This window comes from Melanerpes formicivorus, unplaced genomic scaffold (assembly GCF_026170545.1).
Source record: "Melanerpes formicivorus ecotype bairdi unplaced genomic scaffold, bMelFor1.0.p_v2 SCAF_192, whole genome shotgun sequence".
Classification (NCBI taxonomy): Eukaryota; Metazoa; Chordata; class Aves; order Piciformes; family Picidae; genus Melanerpes; species Melanerpes formicivorus.
The window spans coordinates 508272-526086 of NW_027142544.1; the positions used below are offsets into that span (position 1 = coordinate 508272).

Here is a 17815-nt window from a genome sequence, read left to right on the forward strand (position 1 = left end):
GACTTTATTGCATGCATCACTAACCAAAAGAACCCACCCAAAAGTATTTGAATCCATTCACTTCAAAACATCAACACAGGAAAAGCAGCTTAGGGGGAAAAAAAAAGCCCACCACCAAAATGGAGTCAAGTGCATCTTTGAGTGGTACACACTTGCCTGTGCTATGGGCTTGCAGTCACCCTCAAGCACATCCCTGCATGCTCTTGTCCCACAAATACGTGCAGATGCATATGCAAGTGTGAGGGTGGAAAGCCACATGACCCAGAAAAGTTGTTTCACATCTGGGTAGCAGGTTTAACAGTTGGCTATAAGCCATTCTTGAGGCAGCCTACTTTCTTCCTGAGTGACAGGTGTCCTCATCCAAGTAGAGACAAGGCAGTTTCACAGGATCACAGGATGTTAGGGGTTGGAAGGGACCTCTGAAGATCATCAAGTCAACCCCTCTGCCAGAGCAGGACCAGAGAATCCAGCACAGGTCACACAGGATCACATCCAGATGGGTCTTGAAAATCTCCAGAGAAGAAGACTCCACAACCTCTCGAGGCAGCCCATTTCAGTGCTCCATGACCCTCACAGGGAAGAAGTTTTTCCTCATGTTGAGGTGGAACCTCCTGTGCTGTAGTTTATATCCATTGCCCCTTGTCCTATCACAGGGTGCAATGGAGAAGAGCCTGTCCCCTCCCTCCTGACACCCAACCCTCAGATGTTTATAAGCATTTATTAAATGCCTTCTCAGTCTTCTCCAGACTAAAAAGCCCCAGGGCTCTCAGCCTCTCCTCACAGGGCAGTGCTCCAGTCCCTCAATCATCCTGGTAGCTCTCCATTGCACTCTCTCAAGCAGACCCTTGTCCCTCCTGAACTGGGGAGCCCAAAACTGGATGCAATATTCCAGGTGGGGCCTCATTAGGGCAGAGTAGAGGGAGAGGAGAACCTCCCTTGATCTGCTGGACACACTTCTCTCAATGCACCCCAGGATCCCATTGGCTTTCTTGGCCACAAGGGCACATTGCTGCTCATGGATAACTTGCTGTCCACCAGGCCCCCCAGTCCTTCTCTCTAGCAGATCACCTCCTAGCCTGTACTGGGGCAGTTTATTATTCCTCTCCAGATGCAGGACTCTGTACTTATCCTTGTTGAACCTCATTAGGTTCCTCTCTGCCCAGCTCTCAGTCTGTCCAGGTCTTGTTGAATGGCTGCACAGTTTCATAATGAAGCACACAGCATCAGGCAGAAGATAACATGCTGAGGGGCTTTACCAAAACAGCTGAAGTGTATCCAAGGCAACTTTTCCTTTGTACAAAGCCTATTACCATTGGATTATTGTTACTGTTTTTCCACAGAAATGCTTGCTTATCCCATAGTGAAGTCTGGACCCACTGCAGCTCTCAAAAGTGGTTAAGGTCTTGCTTAGAAAGAATCATAGAATCATAGAATCAATAAGGTTGGGGAAGACCTCAAAGGCAGGGTAAACCAGAGCTACCAAACTCTTGTCAGACCTCCAACACTGAATTAAAGCATTCCTTAACCTTTCATTCAAATGAAGGTGTGACAAGGCAGAAGCAGCCCTTGCACAGCCATGAGGCAGATAAGAATATTGTAGGGGCTACCCACACTGTTGCCACCTTCCCCACACTGCATTCCATGGCATTGTAAGAGTTTCCTCACCCAGCTCCCTGTTCTAGGTTTGCAGAAAACACTTCCCTTCCCTCCCCTGGTTTCAGGGAGTGCTGCTGGCCGACCCTACTCTCTATCACAACAAGAAGTAGCTACAAATAGAGAGCTGATGGTTTCAAAGCTCCTCGAGTGAACCAGCCCTTTTCCTCCAGCAAACAACAAACCCGGTAAGAATCATTAGACAAAGAGATGGAAAGTGCTTTGGGTGCTCCATGGTCAGGATGAGAGCCATTGAGGGGGAGTGTGGGAGGGGGTTAAGGGGAAAAGCTGAGCTCATTGCGTCCCAACCAGACAACACGAGGCAGGAAACAGATGTACAAGAAACCGCAGAGGGGTACAGCAACAGTAGAATTAACTCTTCAGCAAATAGGGAAAGCTTGGACACACAGAGCTGGCCTGCACCCTGAAAACAAAGTGTCTAATATGAAATTGGGCTTTTTGCAGTCCTGGTAGCTCCTCCCATCCCAACTTCTAGACGTCAGCATAATAAAAAATGAAGGAAGTGATTCAGATTTTCTCCAAGCCCTACCTGGCTCTAAGTGAATGGAGCAAAGGTAGGTCTTAATCAATAGCAGTTCCTGGGCCAAAGATTAGACTACCTTTTACCAACACTATCCATTTTTTGCAAATGCTGTGTATATTTCTCTTTTAAAAAGCAGAAGTTGTGGCTGGTTGTGTACCTGACCCCTCCCCCGAGTCTAAACCTCCAACAGTTAGAACTATGGGGAATATTAAACTCCATTGGTTTAGTTAGTTAGTCCCCTCCCACTTCATCAGCTTTGATTTCTTCACCTCCTTCTTAAAATACTTCTGTGCTATAACCAGAAGCAAGACTACTCTTTATGACTGTTTTCCTCAGCAGTTCAGACTGTCCTACCCCAACTAAGGTTTCTGAACAACCTTGCCGCTTGTCTTCTCCACTAACCTTTCCATCACTGGAAAATTACACTGTTGTTAGTACAGGGACTGGGTGACTGATGTGCAGCTCCAAATTACTTCAGAGGAGGCACTCTATGCTTTTCTTCTCCAGAAACCAGGCCAGTTATCAAAGACCCAAAGCATGACTGTAATGTTAATTCTTCAAGGCCGGGATCTCTCAGATCTATTGAACCCATACAGCACTTGATAAAGTGTGACACAGGAGAGTGTTTTAGGAGAGGACATTATCACTAACTTCCTCCCACATGGGTGCCCAAAGCCTGACACTGCTTTCTAATGAAGTTCTGACACCCTAGAAGACTATTTGCCTTCAAATATTAATTCAGTCCTTCAATTCCACTACTATTAAAGTAGTTGAGAATTTTAGTGGGAGGGAAGAAAAAATGCTTTCCCCCCCCCCCCCCAAGTTTGTAGCCCTCTTGCCATGATAAAGACCTGAAAATGTAATTCATATGCACACTGAATGTTCAGAAACCAGAAAAAGACCCCAGCACTGATTCTTATTTTATCTCATGTGTTTTTCTGTGGCCTGAGTCATGATTTTAAATGCTTGGGAGCACTGCTAGCAGTCTGTCCCCACAAGGAGCACAACCAGTCTCTGTGTAGAGGCTGCCAGCAGGAAAAGGCCGAGTAGGGTCAAATGTGGCAACAACAGGAACTGCCTTGAAATACAGTAAATTCAACACATCTGAGCTTCAAACCAGACACCAGACATCTGTCCTTCACCACTGACCTGGGTCAGATTTGAAGAATCAGTTTAGGGCTAAAGGCTTTGAGTCACATTTTTACTTTCCTGAGCTTGTGCATGCTAAAGTCTTTCCACCTACATTGCTCCTGAATGCTTTGTAGTTTCACCACATCTTTCATGGTATTATCATAGAGCTTTAAATAGCAGAGTCTAAGGTGCATCTGTTTGGTAAGAAAGAAAGAAAGACCTTTTCACCCACTGAAATAAAGCCATCCCTGAAGCAGACCACAGCAAGTTATTTAAGAGTTAAACAACAGGAGAGGAAATGCTGATACCTTAAGCAGAATGTATTTCTCTCCTCTGGAATTTGGCAACATCACAGAGGCTCAGGTCCTTGCAGAAAGTACAAACTGCTCTTCAGTGACCACATGCATGCAGGAACTCAAGTTTCACATCTTGTCCACACAGCATCAGACAAGTAATGCAGCACCCCCTAACTGTAACGGTCGTGTACTAATCGGGGCGGGGGGGGGGGGAACCAAACTGAACTGTCTACACAAGCCTTGGCATCCTTACTGCTGCCTTTGCCATCCCCAGCAGCAGCAAAGCAACTCTCCATTTTCCTTTGCCTGTGTGAAAGTGCTGGACCAGTCCCACAGACTGGTGCAGAATGGTGCAAAGCAAACCTGAGCATGAGAGCGCAATCACGCTGACTTGTCTCCTGCCTGTCCTACAGCCTCCTCTTCTTTTCCAGTTAACCCTTCTGGGTGCATTTTTAAACCTGCTTTCACTAAGGTCCCCAACAAAATATCATGTGGACAGCAGCCAAAATGCTCTCACCTTCTTTGTCACTCCCACACACCCAGAACAGTCATACATCTTTGTTGCTTCCAGCTAGGGAGCAACTGGAGCCTGCACTGCCACAATTAAATGCTTGGTACTGTCTAAAGCAGAGAGAAAGGTACTGGTTTATGTCTGTACCAAGCCAGGGGCACTGGCTTGTCACTGGAAATAATTCTGAGCAGGACAATTCGACTAGCCCCAAATCAACCATCTCCCGTGCCACAAATGTTCATAGAATCATAGAATCAATCAATAAGGTTGGAAAAGACCTCAAAGATCATCAAGTCCAACCTGTAACCAAACACCTCATGGCTACTAAACCATGGCACCAAGTGCCACATCCAGTCCCCTCTTGAACACCTCCAGGGATGGGGACTCCACCACCTCCCTGGGCAGCACATTCTAATGGCTAACAACTCTCTCTGGGAAGAACTTTCTCCTCACCTCCAGCCTAAACTTCCCCTGGCACAGCTTGAGACTGTGTCCTCTTGTTCTGGTGCTGGTTGCCTGGGAGAAGAGACCAACTCCCACCTGGCTACAACCACCCTTCAGGTAGTTGTAAACAGCAATGAGGTCTCCCCTCAGCCTCCTCTTCTGCAGGCTAAACAATCCCAGCTCCCTCAGCCTCTCCTCACAGGGCTGTGCTCGAGGCCTCTCCCCAGCCTTGCTGCCCTTCTCTGGACACATTCAAGAGTCTCAATGTCCTTCTTAAATTCTTCCAATTTCATTTCATGGGTAGAGATTGTGATGTCCTGGTGGCATCTGAACTTTCATTTCTCCTCCAAATGTCCCTTTGGTACACTTGGTATACATTCCCGCTGATCCTGAGCGCCCCACTAGCAGTGTAATGAATATCACTAATATGCTCATTTCTTCTCCCCCTCTCCTGGTGAGTTGAATTGTACCAGCCTAACCTACACCCTTCCCAATAAACCCATAACAATTGAGCCTTTCATTTCTGTATCCCACGGCACTGGGCAACGGGATGTGCTATTCAGCAAATAGCAGTCCTGCATAAAGGGAAAGGAACTCCACATTTCTCCCCCCACTGCTCCTCAGCATGGAGAGACAAGTAGGTTGGAGCTGCGAACCCTCCCACAAACGAGACTTGAGACAATGTCTGCCTTTATTTTGACACACCACCACCACCCCCCGAAAAAAAATGTATTTTTAAAGACAAGGCTATGAGATTTTGGGGTATAAATATTGCAGCTCTGGTCTAATTTAACTGAGAGGAACTAAGTTTCTCCCTCTGAAAACCCCCTTGTTGCTAAAGCTGAATGTACTGCCAGTGCCTGCCTTCCCCGCTTTGTTTTGCAGTGTTCCTGTAAACAGCTGTAAATTGTTCCTCCACCACAGCATCTCATGTTACCGCTGGAAGGAATTTATCTAGCTGTACCTCGCACTGGCAAAGTGGTGTCAGCTCAAGGAGTCTGCGATTTTTTGCCTTGTGAATGCAGTTGCTGCTAAGGGCAATACAAGTTAAAAGGCACGGTAATCGTCGCGGGCGACTCGCAATCAAACGGAACGGCTGCTTTGCTCCCATCCCTAAGTAAAGGCACGTCTATAACATTTAATCTTCGTGATGTATGTGCCGGCCTCCTCTCTGTGCGACGGAAAGGACTACTGTTATGCAGTCCACCCCTCTCCCAGTGCAGTAGCACACTGGACTTCATCAGCCACGCTCATCAGCAAATGAAAGACCTGATTGTACAGCTCTCCCTCTACAAAGCTGACGTTCCACCCCTCAGAGTAGCCTGACAGTGGTAAAAGTTACTTAATTCGAACTGGAACATAATGGTAGCATCAGGGATGGTAGCAGGCATGAGTTCGTTTGTCCTCTTGCTAAATGGCAAGTCTTTCGGTACGCCAAATTCACAACTGCTCCTCTCATCATTCAACCCTCTTCAAGGAAGAAACCTTCTGCCCCTTCCCTCAGCAAGGACTGACCACTCCAAGCTCAGGACCTTATGATCTTTTTGGAGCTACCTCTTATCTGAGCTACCATGTTCTCATCCGATACCTGGGGGCATGGAGGTCAGGGGGAGGAGGAAAGCAGAAAAAGATAACAGGCAGGGTAGTGAAAATATTAGCTCAGCTGCCCTCTACACCTCACCCCCATCCCCACTCCACCCACACACCTCCCCCCTATTCCCACTCCCACCTCCTCCACCCTCCCATCTCTGTCCTGTCTCCATCCAGCAGTGAAAGGATAATATGGGAACTGTACTGGAATCCAGGAGGGGCAGATGGGATGTTCCCTGTTTCTCCATGCATCCCTGCAACACTCCAACCTCTTGGACTTCAGAAGGATTTTGAAGTTCGTGAGCAGGCAAGGCTAAGCAAACCTAACCCTGTAAAAGCTTTCTGCTCCCTCCCATGGCTAGGCAGATGAGAGAGGGCATCACAATGTACACCTCTGCCCACACTTATGCAGCCCAAGAGCCCTCATACGGTCCTTTCCCCACACACAGTGCTACTCATGCAAGGGTCATGCAGACACATCACCAACGCAATCTTCCAATCATTCATTCATTGTGGGTAACCAGGCAGTGACTCCACTTCCCGGGGAGAAACCAGCTCCAGGGCTGTCTAGCCCTCATCCTTGGGAAGGCTCCGGTTTGCAGTCCTAACGGTACAAAAGTGGGACGCGCGCTCCGCTCCTCCACAACCAGGGTGAGAATAAAGAAGCATTTACCATCCTGCCCAGAGCTCTCCAGATACTCCGTCAGGTCACAGCCGAACGCGCTTGCGGCTCCCTTCCTCTTGAGTTTCTGTTTGGCTCCCTTGTTCTTCATGAGGTTAGTCCCAAAAGAGGTTTGCCCCTCTCCTGCCTTGCCCCCCTCCCCCCGGCCTCACGCTGGGTGACAAAAATCTCACTCTTCTCCTCAGACCACCGCCCGTGTCCCCCTCCCGGGGAGCAACATCAGGGGTCCTGTACAGCGTCCAGCCAGAGAAGTAAACATTAATCCCCACCAGATGTTGGGCTGCTCCTGTGGCAGAAGAAAATCAAGGCGATAGGAGGCTCCCCAGCCAGCAGCAGCAGTGATCATAGCCCGAGCCCGGAAGGGTTCTCATCAGAGGGAAGTGGGTGGTGGACGAGTGCCCGCATCAGAGATGGCAATTTGGGGACAGGCGATGGTCTGGGGGGTGTCTCTCCCTCAGCACGATCCCAGGACCCTCCACAGCCACCTTCTGGGTTTCATCAGCCGCAGTGTCACCGCTTCCAGCAGAAAGCGTCCCGGTCTGGTTGTCCTTCTCTTTGCTTTCGCAGGAGACTGGAAGTTCAAATGGACTAATGAAAAGGGACTGGGGAAGAGTCTGCACAAGGCTCCTCTTTGGCTCCCCCTCCTTCCCCTCCTCCTGCCTTCGGACAGTTAGAGGAATGAGAAACCAGCTTCCTGTCCTGACTCCGGCTTGCTCGCTCGCTCCTTTCCCCTGTTCTACAAATCCTGGGATTATCCAGCTCAAAAAAATGCTGAAAGGAAGTTAGCTGAGGAGGGGGGCGGAGGACAGCTTTTGGCAGTGAAGTGCATGTGTGTGTGTGTATGTGAGCGAGAGGCTGAGGGAAGGCGGGGGAGAGGAGTTGGGGAGCTGGGATGAGGTGGGGGGCAGAAGAGGGAAAGCCTGTCCTGACAGTCAACAGATAACGGGCTGCCTGAGAGGAAATCACTGCGAGCTGAGCCACAGCCCGGTGTGGTCAGAAGCTTCCTGCACTGCCAACACTTAGCTCTGAAAAGGCCTGAAGAAGGGCCAGCGAGGAGGGAGCCCAGCAGCTGCTCCAGTAAATCTCTGCCTACGTTCACTGAGTCCTTTGTCACAAGATGTCTTTTTGCCCTTGAGCAGGACTCTCTCACTACAGGATTTGCTGCCTTCCCCACAGGCATAGGCTGGAGTTACCAAAGTGCAAGAAGGGGGCAGAGAGTTGGGAAATAAAAAGGGGGGGGGGGGGGGGGGGGAAAGGGAAACCTTCAGCTCCCTCCTTCCCAGCAAGCAGAAACAGATGCCATCCCAGCATCTAAGTTCGTGTACTTTTGAGTTAGGTGCCAAGAAAGGCTCCTCTTGATCCACAGAGGGCTTTAGCAATAAGGAACAGAAACCACCCAGTAGCAGCAAGAAGTGAAGTGGGACAGGTCCACTTTTGGGCCCTGTGTCGTGCTCCCTTGCCCCTCTAATACCTTTCTAGTCTAACTTTCACTACACTATGAGTCTCTCTGCTCATATGAGCAGCTGCTTACACTTACTCCACATTTTTTATCCCAGAAATTCAGGTCTCTTTATAGGGCTGATTATGCTGGTGGGCCACAGGCTTCACCTAGGGAGGCAAAAGCTCTCCCTGCCCCCTCTTGTTCCATCCCAGTTGTATGGGTTTGAGTGAAAAATAAGCAAAAAGCAAATGAAAACCAGGAAATTGCAGCTTTTCACTAAAAATCAGACCAAAGACAAGGAGAGTTGTTTCATTTCAGAGGAAAACTGGCGAGAAAACCTCCATCCTCAGCCCTGGGCTCCACACCCTCACATGGCAGAGACATCCCCATCTTGTTCCACATACCTCTACAGACTCCCCATCTCATCCCCCTGTTCTCAGCACTGGTGAGGCCACGAATAGAATAGAATAGAATAGAATAGAATAGAATAGAATAGAATAGAATAGAATAGAATAGAATAGAATAGAATAGAATAGAATAGAATAGAATAGAATAGAACACGTTGGAAGAGATCTTCAAGATCATCAAGTCCAACCTATCATCCAACACCATCTAATCAACTAAACCATGGCACCAAGCACCCTGTCAAGTCTCCTCCTGAACACCTCCAGTGATGGTGACCCCACCACCTCCTCAGGCAGCACATTCCAATGGGCAATCACTCTCTCTGTGTAAAACTTCCCCCTAACCTCCAACCTAAACCTCCCCTGGTGCAGCTTGAGACTGTGTCCTCTTGTTCTGGTGCTGGCTGCCTGGGAGAAGAGACCAACCTCTGCCTGTCTACAACCTCCCTTCAGGTAGTTGTAGAGAGCAATAAGGTCACCCCTGAGTCTCCTCTTCTCCAGGCTAAGCAACTCCAGCTCCCTCAACCTCTCCTCGTAGGGCTTGTGTTCCAAGCCCCTCACCAACTTTGTTGCCCTTCTCTGGACATGCTCCAGCACGTCCAGCAAGTATTGTGCTCAGTTCTGGGCCCCTCACTGCAAGAGGGACATTGAGGCTCTGGAGTGTGTTCAGAGAAGGGCAACAAGGCCTGGAGCACATCACCTGTGATTAGTGTCTGAAGGAGCTGAGGTTGTTCAGTCTGAAGAGTAAAGGCTATGGGGAGACCTCATCGCACTCTACAACTACCTGAGGGGAGGTTGGAGCGAGGAGGGGGCCAGCCTCTTTTCCTTGGTGGCAAGTAACAGCACTAGAGGAAATGGTTCAAGCTGCACCAGGGGAGGTTCAAGCTGGATGCTAGGATATATTTCTTCACAAGAGAGGGTTATCAAATACTGAAATGGTCTGCCCAGGGCAGGGGTGGAGTCACTGCCCCTGGAGGTGTTTAAGCAGCGTGTGGAACTGATGGTTAGTGACACAGTTCAGTGCCAACCCTTCAGTGCCGGTTCAAAGGACTGGATGACCTTTGAGGTCTCTTCCAATCACATATTTTCTGTGATTCTGTGGCTTTTTTTTTGTCCCCCCTCAAAAGGTTCAATGCTATTACTTCATGTACAAGAAAAAAAAAGCACCAAGATCCCTAGTGAGGGACCTTGAGTAATTACAATTCCTATTGTGCAGTTTATCATAGTAATTATCATCATTATCCCCATTTTACAGCTCGCTGGCTGGTGGGTTGAGGGAAAATGATTTGCAGAAGAGTGCTCAAGAGCCTTGCTGGCTCCCAGCCTTCTGCTCCTGCTTTCAGGTTTAGGGGCAAAACAGAGCTCTTAGCACCAGACCAATGTTGTTCACAGGGACCTCTGGTGCTTGAGAAATACTTAACTTCCTTAAGTTTATCCTGAGCTTCTCACAGCATCTTGATGTCAGTGTGTGGGATCTGCCTCTGCACCAGCATGCTGTTAATCACACGCTCCAGTGCGTCCTGCCTGCCTGCTAAGGGACAGACTTCAAACTGGTCAGACAAACAGGATGCTCAGATCTGGGTGTCTCACCAAGCCATCTTCCCACTGTCTGTGCATCTGGCTGCCCTTTGTAGGAAGAGAAAGACCTCTCCTTGTCTCCTTGGGTGGAGGTGCATCTTGCACACACCAGTCCCCTCCTGCAGGAGCCCAGGCACTGGAGCAGCGGGGACGAGCTTCAAGGTGGCAAGTACCACAAAAACTTATTCCAAGTTTACAGATCCCCTCTGCAAACACCTCCCTCCCTCCATGAACCAAGCAGGATGTTCAAAACTCCCTGTGCTGGTCTCCCCCATCACCCTACCTCAGATGGCCTCAGTACCAGGAGCTGTGTCCACAGCCCTCGCCTGTCCCCTCTGCCTGGTAACCTACTGTACCACACTTCTGCCTTCACTTCCATACTCTCCCTCATCTTAGATATGGTTTCCCTGCTCCTCTTTGGCAAGCCTACCTAACAGAATGTCTTCAAAAGAGGATGGCTTCATTAAAATAAATCAATTAATTCATTCCACAAACTGCAGCTTCCTCATGTCATTAATGAAGGAGATATCACCCCAGGGAACAGCAGGGAGCTCCCTGGCCTGGCCACCATGCAGCACACGCCCTCTCCCTCCTTTACAATCCAATGCTCCAAGGGGCCTGGGTGGTGTCACCCTTTGGTGTTTCCACAGGCCAGTAAGTGTTTTCAGCTGAAACCAGCATTTCTTGGTGTCAGCTCTGCAGCAGCTCCCTTCATCCTTTGAGGCAGGAGGCATCTGTGGGAGCTGTGATGATGGGTCCTGCTGGTCAACAAACACTGTGGAAATTGAGAGCTGTCTGTGGGGCTGGGCTGTGGTGCCCTGACCCCAGCCAGGCTATGGGTGAGTGATGCCTGTGGGTCAGGCTGCAGAACCAACATCAGCCTTTGCTATGAGGGTGGTGTAGTGAGGGGCAGGGAGAGATTGCCACCCCCATGCCAAGAGAAAACAGTCAGAAGCACAACTGAAGGAAAGAGGAGCTAGAAACAAGGGAGGATTCTCGCTGTGCTCTTAGAGACTCTTTCAAGTATTGCACTCTGCTGTCCTGCCACCCCATGCCAGATATACCATGGAGGGAAGAGGGAGATCATAAAATCACAGAATCAATAAGGTTGGAAGAGACCTCAGGGATCATCAAGTCCAACCTCTCACCCAACACCTCATGACTACTAAACCATGGCAGCAAGTGCCACATCCAATCCCCACTTGAATACCTCCAGGGACGGTGACTCCACCTCCCTGGGCAGCACATCCCAATGGCTAACAACTCTCTCTGGGAAGAACTTTCCCCTCACCTCGAGCCTAAACTTCTCCTGGTGCAGCTTGAGACTGTGTCCTCTTGTTCTGGTGCTGGTTGCCTGGGAGAAGAGACCAACCCCCTCCTGGCTACAACCTCCCTTCGGGGAGTTGTAGAGAGCAATAAGGTCTCCCCTGAGCCTCCTCTTCTCCAGGCTAAACAACCCCAGCTCCCTCAGCCTCTCCTCACAGGGCTGTGCTCAAGACCTCTCTCCAGCCTTGTAGCCCTCCTCTGGACAACTTCAAGAGTCTCAATGTCCTGCTGAAATTGAGGGATGGAGAAAGGAAAGTTTGTGACAGGCAGGGTGAATGAGGCATGTGTTGTGAACAGTGAAAAAGGTACAAGCTGCTCCAGGAGAGCTCTTGCCAGTCAGGCTGGGCTATGGGGGTGGCTTTCCCTGTTGCCAGGACAAGGTTCAGTGAGAGGACAGAGAGGAGTTCACTGAAGGATTGCCTGGGGAGCCCAGGGAGAGGAGGAGGAGGTCAGACAAGGTGAGTGGGATCCAAACAAGGGAGGCTTTACAAACAAAGCGCTTGGTATCAAAGCCTGAAATCAATGCTGAGCCAGGGGATTTTTCTGAGGAAAAGGGGCAATGTTCTCCTACACAGAGGAAAATATAAGCCTGGATTTGTTCAGTCAGGGAGGCAAGGCAGGTCTCTGCAACGGTTAGAGTGAGCAGCAAGGCTCAGCAGTTAGCCAAGCTTCCCTTCTGGAAAAGTTTTCACAGATGAGAATAAGCAATGCCAGGGAGGAAAAGAGCTCGGGCCAGAAGTATGGAAAGCAAAAAGGCAATTCAAAGCTGAAACAGCTGGAAAATAAGGGGGGATTTCTCTCCCTCCTAAAACAAAAAATAGAAGAAGGGGGGGGAAAAAGTGAGCCTGCAGATAAGAGCAACACCCAGCCAAGTCAGAAATCTCACAGCAGCAATCTCTCTGTAGAGGTTACTTCCTAGCCCCATGCTGCAGTACAAACAGCTGCCCCACAGTACCACAGCTAAAAATCAGGAAGTCCAGGCCCACAACACTCACTTTAATTCTGTCCCTTTGATCCTGCAAAAACAGGTCAGCATTTGAAGTCAGTCACAAAGGCCTCCCTGTCAGAGAGGGCTGCAGGTTCATGCAGGAAGGTGGGGCATGTTTCCATCCTGCTTCATTGCTGCTCAGTGATACCTCACGCTCTGGCTTGGGAGCGGATGTGGCCAGCCAGTGTTTGTGTGTGCACCTACGTAGGACAGACCGGGATCGCTCGCCCTTCTCACGGACAAGGCATTGGCGACCCCAGAAGCGGTCAGACAGCCTGAGGAACAGCTTTGCCTCTTAGGTCTAAGAACTTCTTCCCCTTTTAAAAGCCAGGAGCTGCAGTGGAGGCATCACACAGACTATTTCTGGGCACCCATCTCTCCCCGCTCCGCTGCATTTCCTTCGCTGTGTTTGAGCTCTTTCCTATCCGTGCCTATAAAATCTCCACCGATCTGCCAGGCGCCACTCAGCACAAAAGAGCAGGGGGTGGGGAGTGGAAGACCTGGGGAGGAGGGAGATCTGAACCCCTAAAAATAGCCCTGCCAAGTACAACTGTTTTCCTGACACAGACGGTTCATTGTTAGACCCTGACACGCCACTTCACCCTCCCTCCCACCCCCTCCGACATACTCTCTTTCCTCTCCTGCCCCTCTCCGGCCCAGTTTCCTGTCTACTCCCATCCCAGTGGCCAAAGTTGGAGCGTATTGTGAAGCCTGGCTTGGAGGCTTTTGTTTCTCTGAGTGCTTGTCAGATGGCAGACCACAGAGCTACCCTTCAGCTTCCCTTTTCACAGGGCACCCACCTACCTCGGTTCGTAATTTCACCCATTCTCTGTTTCTCTCACTGCTCACCTCCCTTTGAGCCTTCCTGAGGACTCTCTTGTCCCACATCTTAGAATCCTTGAGGTCTTTTCCAAGACCTCTATGATTCTATGATGATTCTATGATAACAGGGTCACCAAATTCTTCCCATTGAAAAAAAAAAAGCTTTTAAGACCATTGAGTCCAACCATTATCTAACTACCAAATCTGGTGCTAAGATTATGTTATACAGTATCACAGTATTGCCAAGGTTGGAAAAGACCTCGAGGATCATTGAGTCCAACCTGTCACCACAGACCTCATGACTAGACCATGGCACCAAGTGCCACGTACAATCCCCTCTTGAACGCCTTCAGGGATGGCAACTCCACCACCTCCCTGGGCAGCACATCCCAATGATGAATGACTCGGTGAAGAACTTTCTCCTCACCTCCATCCTAAACTTCCCCTGGCACAGCTTGAGACTGTGTCCCCTTGTTCTGGTGCTGGTTGCCTGGGAGAAGATACCTTCTGTGTGTCAACTGTCCCATATAATGTTTTGGTTAGCTACTCCACAGGTAAGAGCACTTCAGCTATAAATGAAAGAGCCACCTCACACACACTCTACTGAGCCTCCTTCACATCCACAACACAATGGTGTTAACAAGGACTACAACAGACCTATGCTCAGAAGGTTCTAGTTGTAGCCAGGAGGGGGTTGGTCTCTTCTCCTAGGAAACCAGCACCACAAGAAGAGGACACAGGCTCAAGCTGTGCCAGGGGAAGTTTAGGCTGGAGGTGAGGAGAAAGTTCTTCCCAGAGAGAGTGATTAACCATTGGAATGTGCTGCCCAGGGAGGTGGTGGAGTCAGTGTCTCTGGGAGTGTTCAAGAGGGGATTGAACATGGCACTTGGTGCCATGGTTTAGTCATGAGGTGTTGGGTGACAGGTTGGATTTAATGATATTTGAGTTCTCTTCCAACCTTGGTGATTCTGTGATTCTGTGATTCCGTGTTATGAGCCTGCATGATGATGTGATGGCATCACAGGGACATGCACTAAGGCAATCAAAAGAGAACAAATCATAGAACCATTAAGGTTGGGAAAAAAACCCTCTAAGATCAACAAATGGAACATCATTTGTACCAGGAAGGTAACTTTTTTTCCCACTTTGCTGGTTAGGGCATGGAACAAGAGCCTATGGCTGAAGGACCAGCTGTAGTCAGTGACATAATAGGAGCAGACAGATAGTCCTTCCAATTCCATCTCCTTCAATATCATCCCAGATGCAGTGTGAAGTCTGAAGTACATAAGTAGCTGAATATAGCATGATACTCACTTATTAACTGTGTACACCAGAACTACAAAATATACATCTACATTTTTGGCCAGCCTGCCTTCTCCCACTATTCATAGTACCTTCAGAAGTGTCTTGAATACATAAAAACAGATCGGGAACGTATCTCCCTTCTCTGTCTTAGAGCACGAGGTTGCCTGAACAGTGATGCTTACTCTTGTGCTTGTACAGCATCTATCACAGAGAAACTCTAATTCTTGACTAGTGACCCAAACTGTTCTTAAAACAACATAAAGATCATTATAGAAAGGCCTTATGGCTGCCAGGGTAAAACTCCATCTATACAGCAATAATATACACTACTATCATAGTATCATAGTATCATTCAGGGTTGGAAGGGACCACAAGGATCATCTAGTTCCAACCCCCCTGCCATGGGCAGGGACACCCCACACTAGATCAGCCTGGCCAGAGCCTCAGCCATCATGGGCTTAAACACCTCCAGGGATGGGGCCTCAACCACCTCCCTGGACAACCCATTCCAGGGCTTCACCACTCTCATGGGGAAGAACCTCCTCCTCACATCCAGCCTGAATCTCCCCACCTCCAGCTTCAGTCCATTCCCCCTAGTCCTATCACTCCCTGAGATCCTGAGCAGTCCCTCCCCAGCCTTCCTGTAGACCCCTTCAGATACTGGAAGGCCACAATGAGGTCACCTGGGAGCCTTCTCTTCTGCAGACTGAACAGCCCCAACTCCTTCAGTCTGTCCTCACAGGAGAGGTGCTCCAGCCCTCTGCTCATCCTTGTGGCCCTTCTCTGGACACCTTCCAGCACCTCCAGATCCCTCTTGTAATAGGGGCTCCAGAACTGGACACAGTACTCCAGGTGGGGTCTCACCAGGGCTGAGTAGAGAGGGAGGATCACCTCCCTCGACACTACTATTATAAAACAAACATTCAGAGAACAAACTCTACCAGACAAGCCACATAACTAGCAAAAGCTTCTTTCATCTCAGAGGCACATTCTGAACCTTCTCCAAGCACCTTGCCAATGAGATGACCCATGGGGTAAGGCAGGGAGGCCACAAACCCCACACCATGGGCCCATTCCAAACTCACAGAGTCCTTTTCAAGAGCATCCTGCCAGTAGCTTTTGGGATAATATGGAGGAGGCAGCTGGCAGTCCTGTGCTGAGTACAAGCACAACAGCACACCACAGAGAGGTGATTTCCTCAGTGCATTACTTCACTGCAAACAGCAACAATGAGGATCCTCATCAAAGCAGGAAATGGTTTGGGCTCCTTTTTTCCACCTGATCAAGTAACCAGGTAGTCCCACAAAAAAAGAAACAACTTGCATAAACCTACTTTGTGACTCCATAGCCTACTCAACAACACCCATGAACTTGGGAAATGCCTTAACCATAAGCCCATTGCTTCTGGTGTCTTCCCAGCCTGTGAACACGTGCACTAATCAGATGCTCAAGCATAGACAGGAGCAAAACATGATTTGGTGGCAGGAAGGGGAAAGAGAGGAAATGTGAGCTTGCAAAAGCCATATGTCCCCCTTGCAAACACCTCTACAAAGAGGGCTGTCAGCTGTGATAGGTAGAGTGCTTGCAACTGAGGCAAGGCCAGGTGTTCTTGCAAGTGGCAAGCTCTGGTATATTTGTTTCTCATTTCTACTGGCTGAGCTAAGTCCCTGTAGGAAAAGCACTGGTGGGTCTGCACAAATGATCTCCTATTGTCTTCCCGGCAAGGCTGATCACATCCTCTCTCCCTTCTAAGTTTTCTCTTCCTGCCTTGCACCACATCCCTCTTCACAGTCAGGCATGTGCCTAGGTTAAGTGGAAAAACAACTTGCCTTTCTACTGTGCTCTCAAATGCTGAAGGTACAGAACAGGGAAATCAGCTCTGTGGAGAGATTCCTTCCACCTGAGATCTGAGTTCCCCTCTCACAGGACGTATAATTTTAAAGCTCTCTGTATAATCCCTCAGGAAACCCCACATCATGAGTAAATTTGCAGATGACAGCAAGCTGGGGGCAGGAGTTGATCTGTTAGAGGGTTGGAGAGCTCTGCAGAGGGATCTTGCCAGGCTGGATAGAAGGGCAGAGTTCAAGGGCATGAGATTGAACACATCTAAGTGCCAGGTTCTGCACATTGGCCACAATAACCCCATGCAGTGCTACAGGCTGGGGTCAGAGTGGTTGGAGAGCAGCCAGGCAGAAAGGGACCTGGGGGTACTGGTTGACAGCCACCTGAACATGAGCCAGCAGTGTGCCCAGGTGGCCAAGAAGGCCAATGGCATCCTGGCCTGCATCAGGAATAGTGTGGCCAGCAGGAGCAGGGAAGTGATTTTCCCCTGTGCTCAGCACTGATTAAGCCACACCTTGAGTCCTGTGTCCAGTTCTGGGCCCATCAGTTTAGGAAGGACACTGAGACACTTGAAGGTGTCCAGAGAAGGGCAACAAGGCTGGGGAGAGGCCTTGAGCACAGCCCTATGAGGAGAGGCTGAGGGAGCTGGGGTTGCTTAGCCTGGAGAAGAGGAGGCTCAGGGCAGACCTTATTGCTGTCTACAACTCCCTGAAGGGAGGTTGTAGGCAGGAGGGGGTTGGTCTCTTTTCCCAGGCAACCAGCACCAGAACAAGAGGACACAGTCTCAAGCTGTGCCAGGGGAGGTTTAGGCTGGATGTTAGGAAGAAATTCTCCCTAGAAAGAGAGATTGGCCATTGGAATGTGCTGCCCAGGGAGGTGGTGGAGTCACCATCACTGGAGGTGTTTAGGAAGAGACTGGATGGGGTGCTTGGTGCCATGGTTTAGTTGATTAGATGGTGTTGGGTGATAGGTTGGACTTGATGATCTCAAAGGTCTTTTCCAACCTGGTTAATTCTGTTTTATTTTTTGTGGGGTTTACATCACCATGCACTACCTAACTTCTGGAATAAAGCCTCACATTTCTCCTTTAACCTTCCTGTACCTGCACCCTAGCTGTCCTAGCAGGAGGTGTTTTCTGTGGGGAAGTTCCACACTGTGCAGGACTTCTAAAAATCCTATGGCACACTTGATTTCTCTTTTCCCCTGCATCCAGACAGGTAGTCAGCCCTGCAGTGCTGCCAGCAACATTGTTTAGCTT

At 49.4% G+C, this 17815-nt stretch overlaps 1 protein-coding gene across 1 annotated transcript in view; it reads right to left on the minus strand.

The window, feature by feature from the left end:
* Window positions 1–7601, minus strand: part of ARHGAP31 (Rho GTPase activating protein 31) — an 87336-nt gene extending 79735 nt beyond the window's left edge. Inside the window, 1 exon segment of the mRNA XM_068169551.1 lies at window positions 6843–7601. Coding sequence (XP_068025652.1) covers window positions 6843–6942 — 100 coding nt within the window. The 5' untranslated portion in view covers window positions 6943–7601.
* Window positions 7602–17815: the final 10214 nt, after the last annotated feature.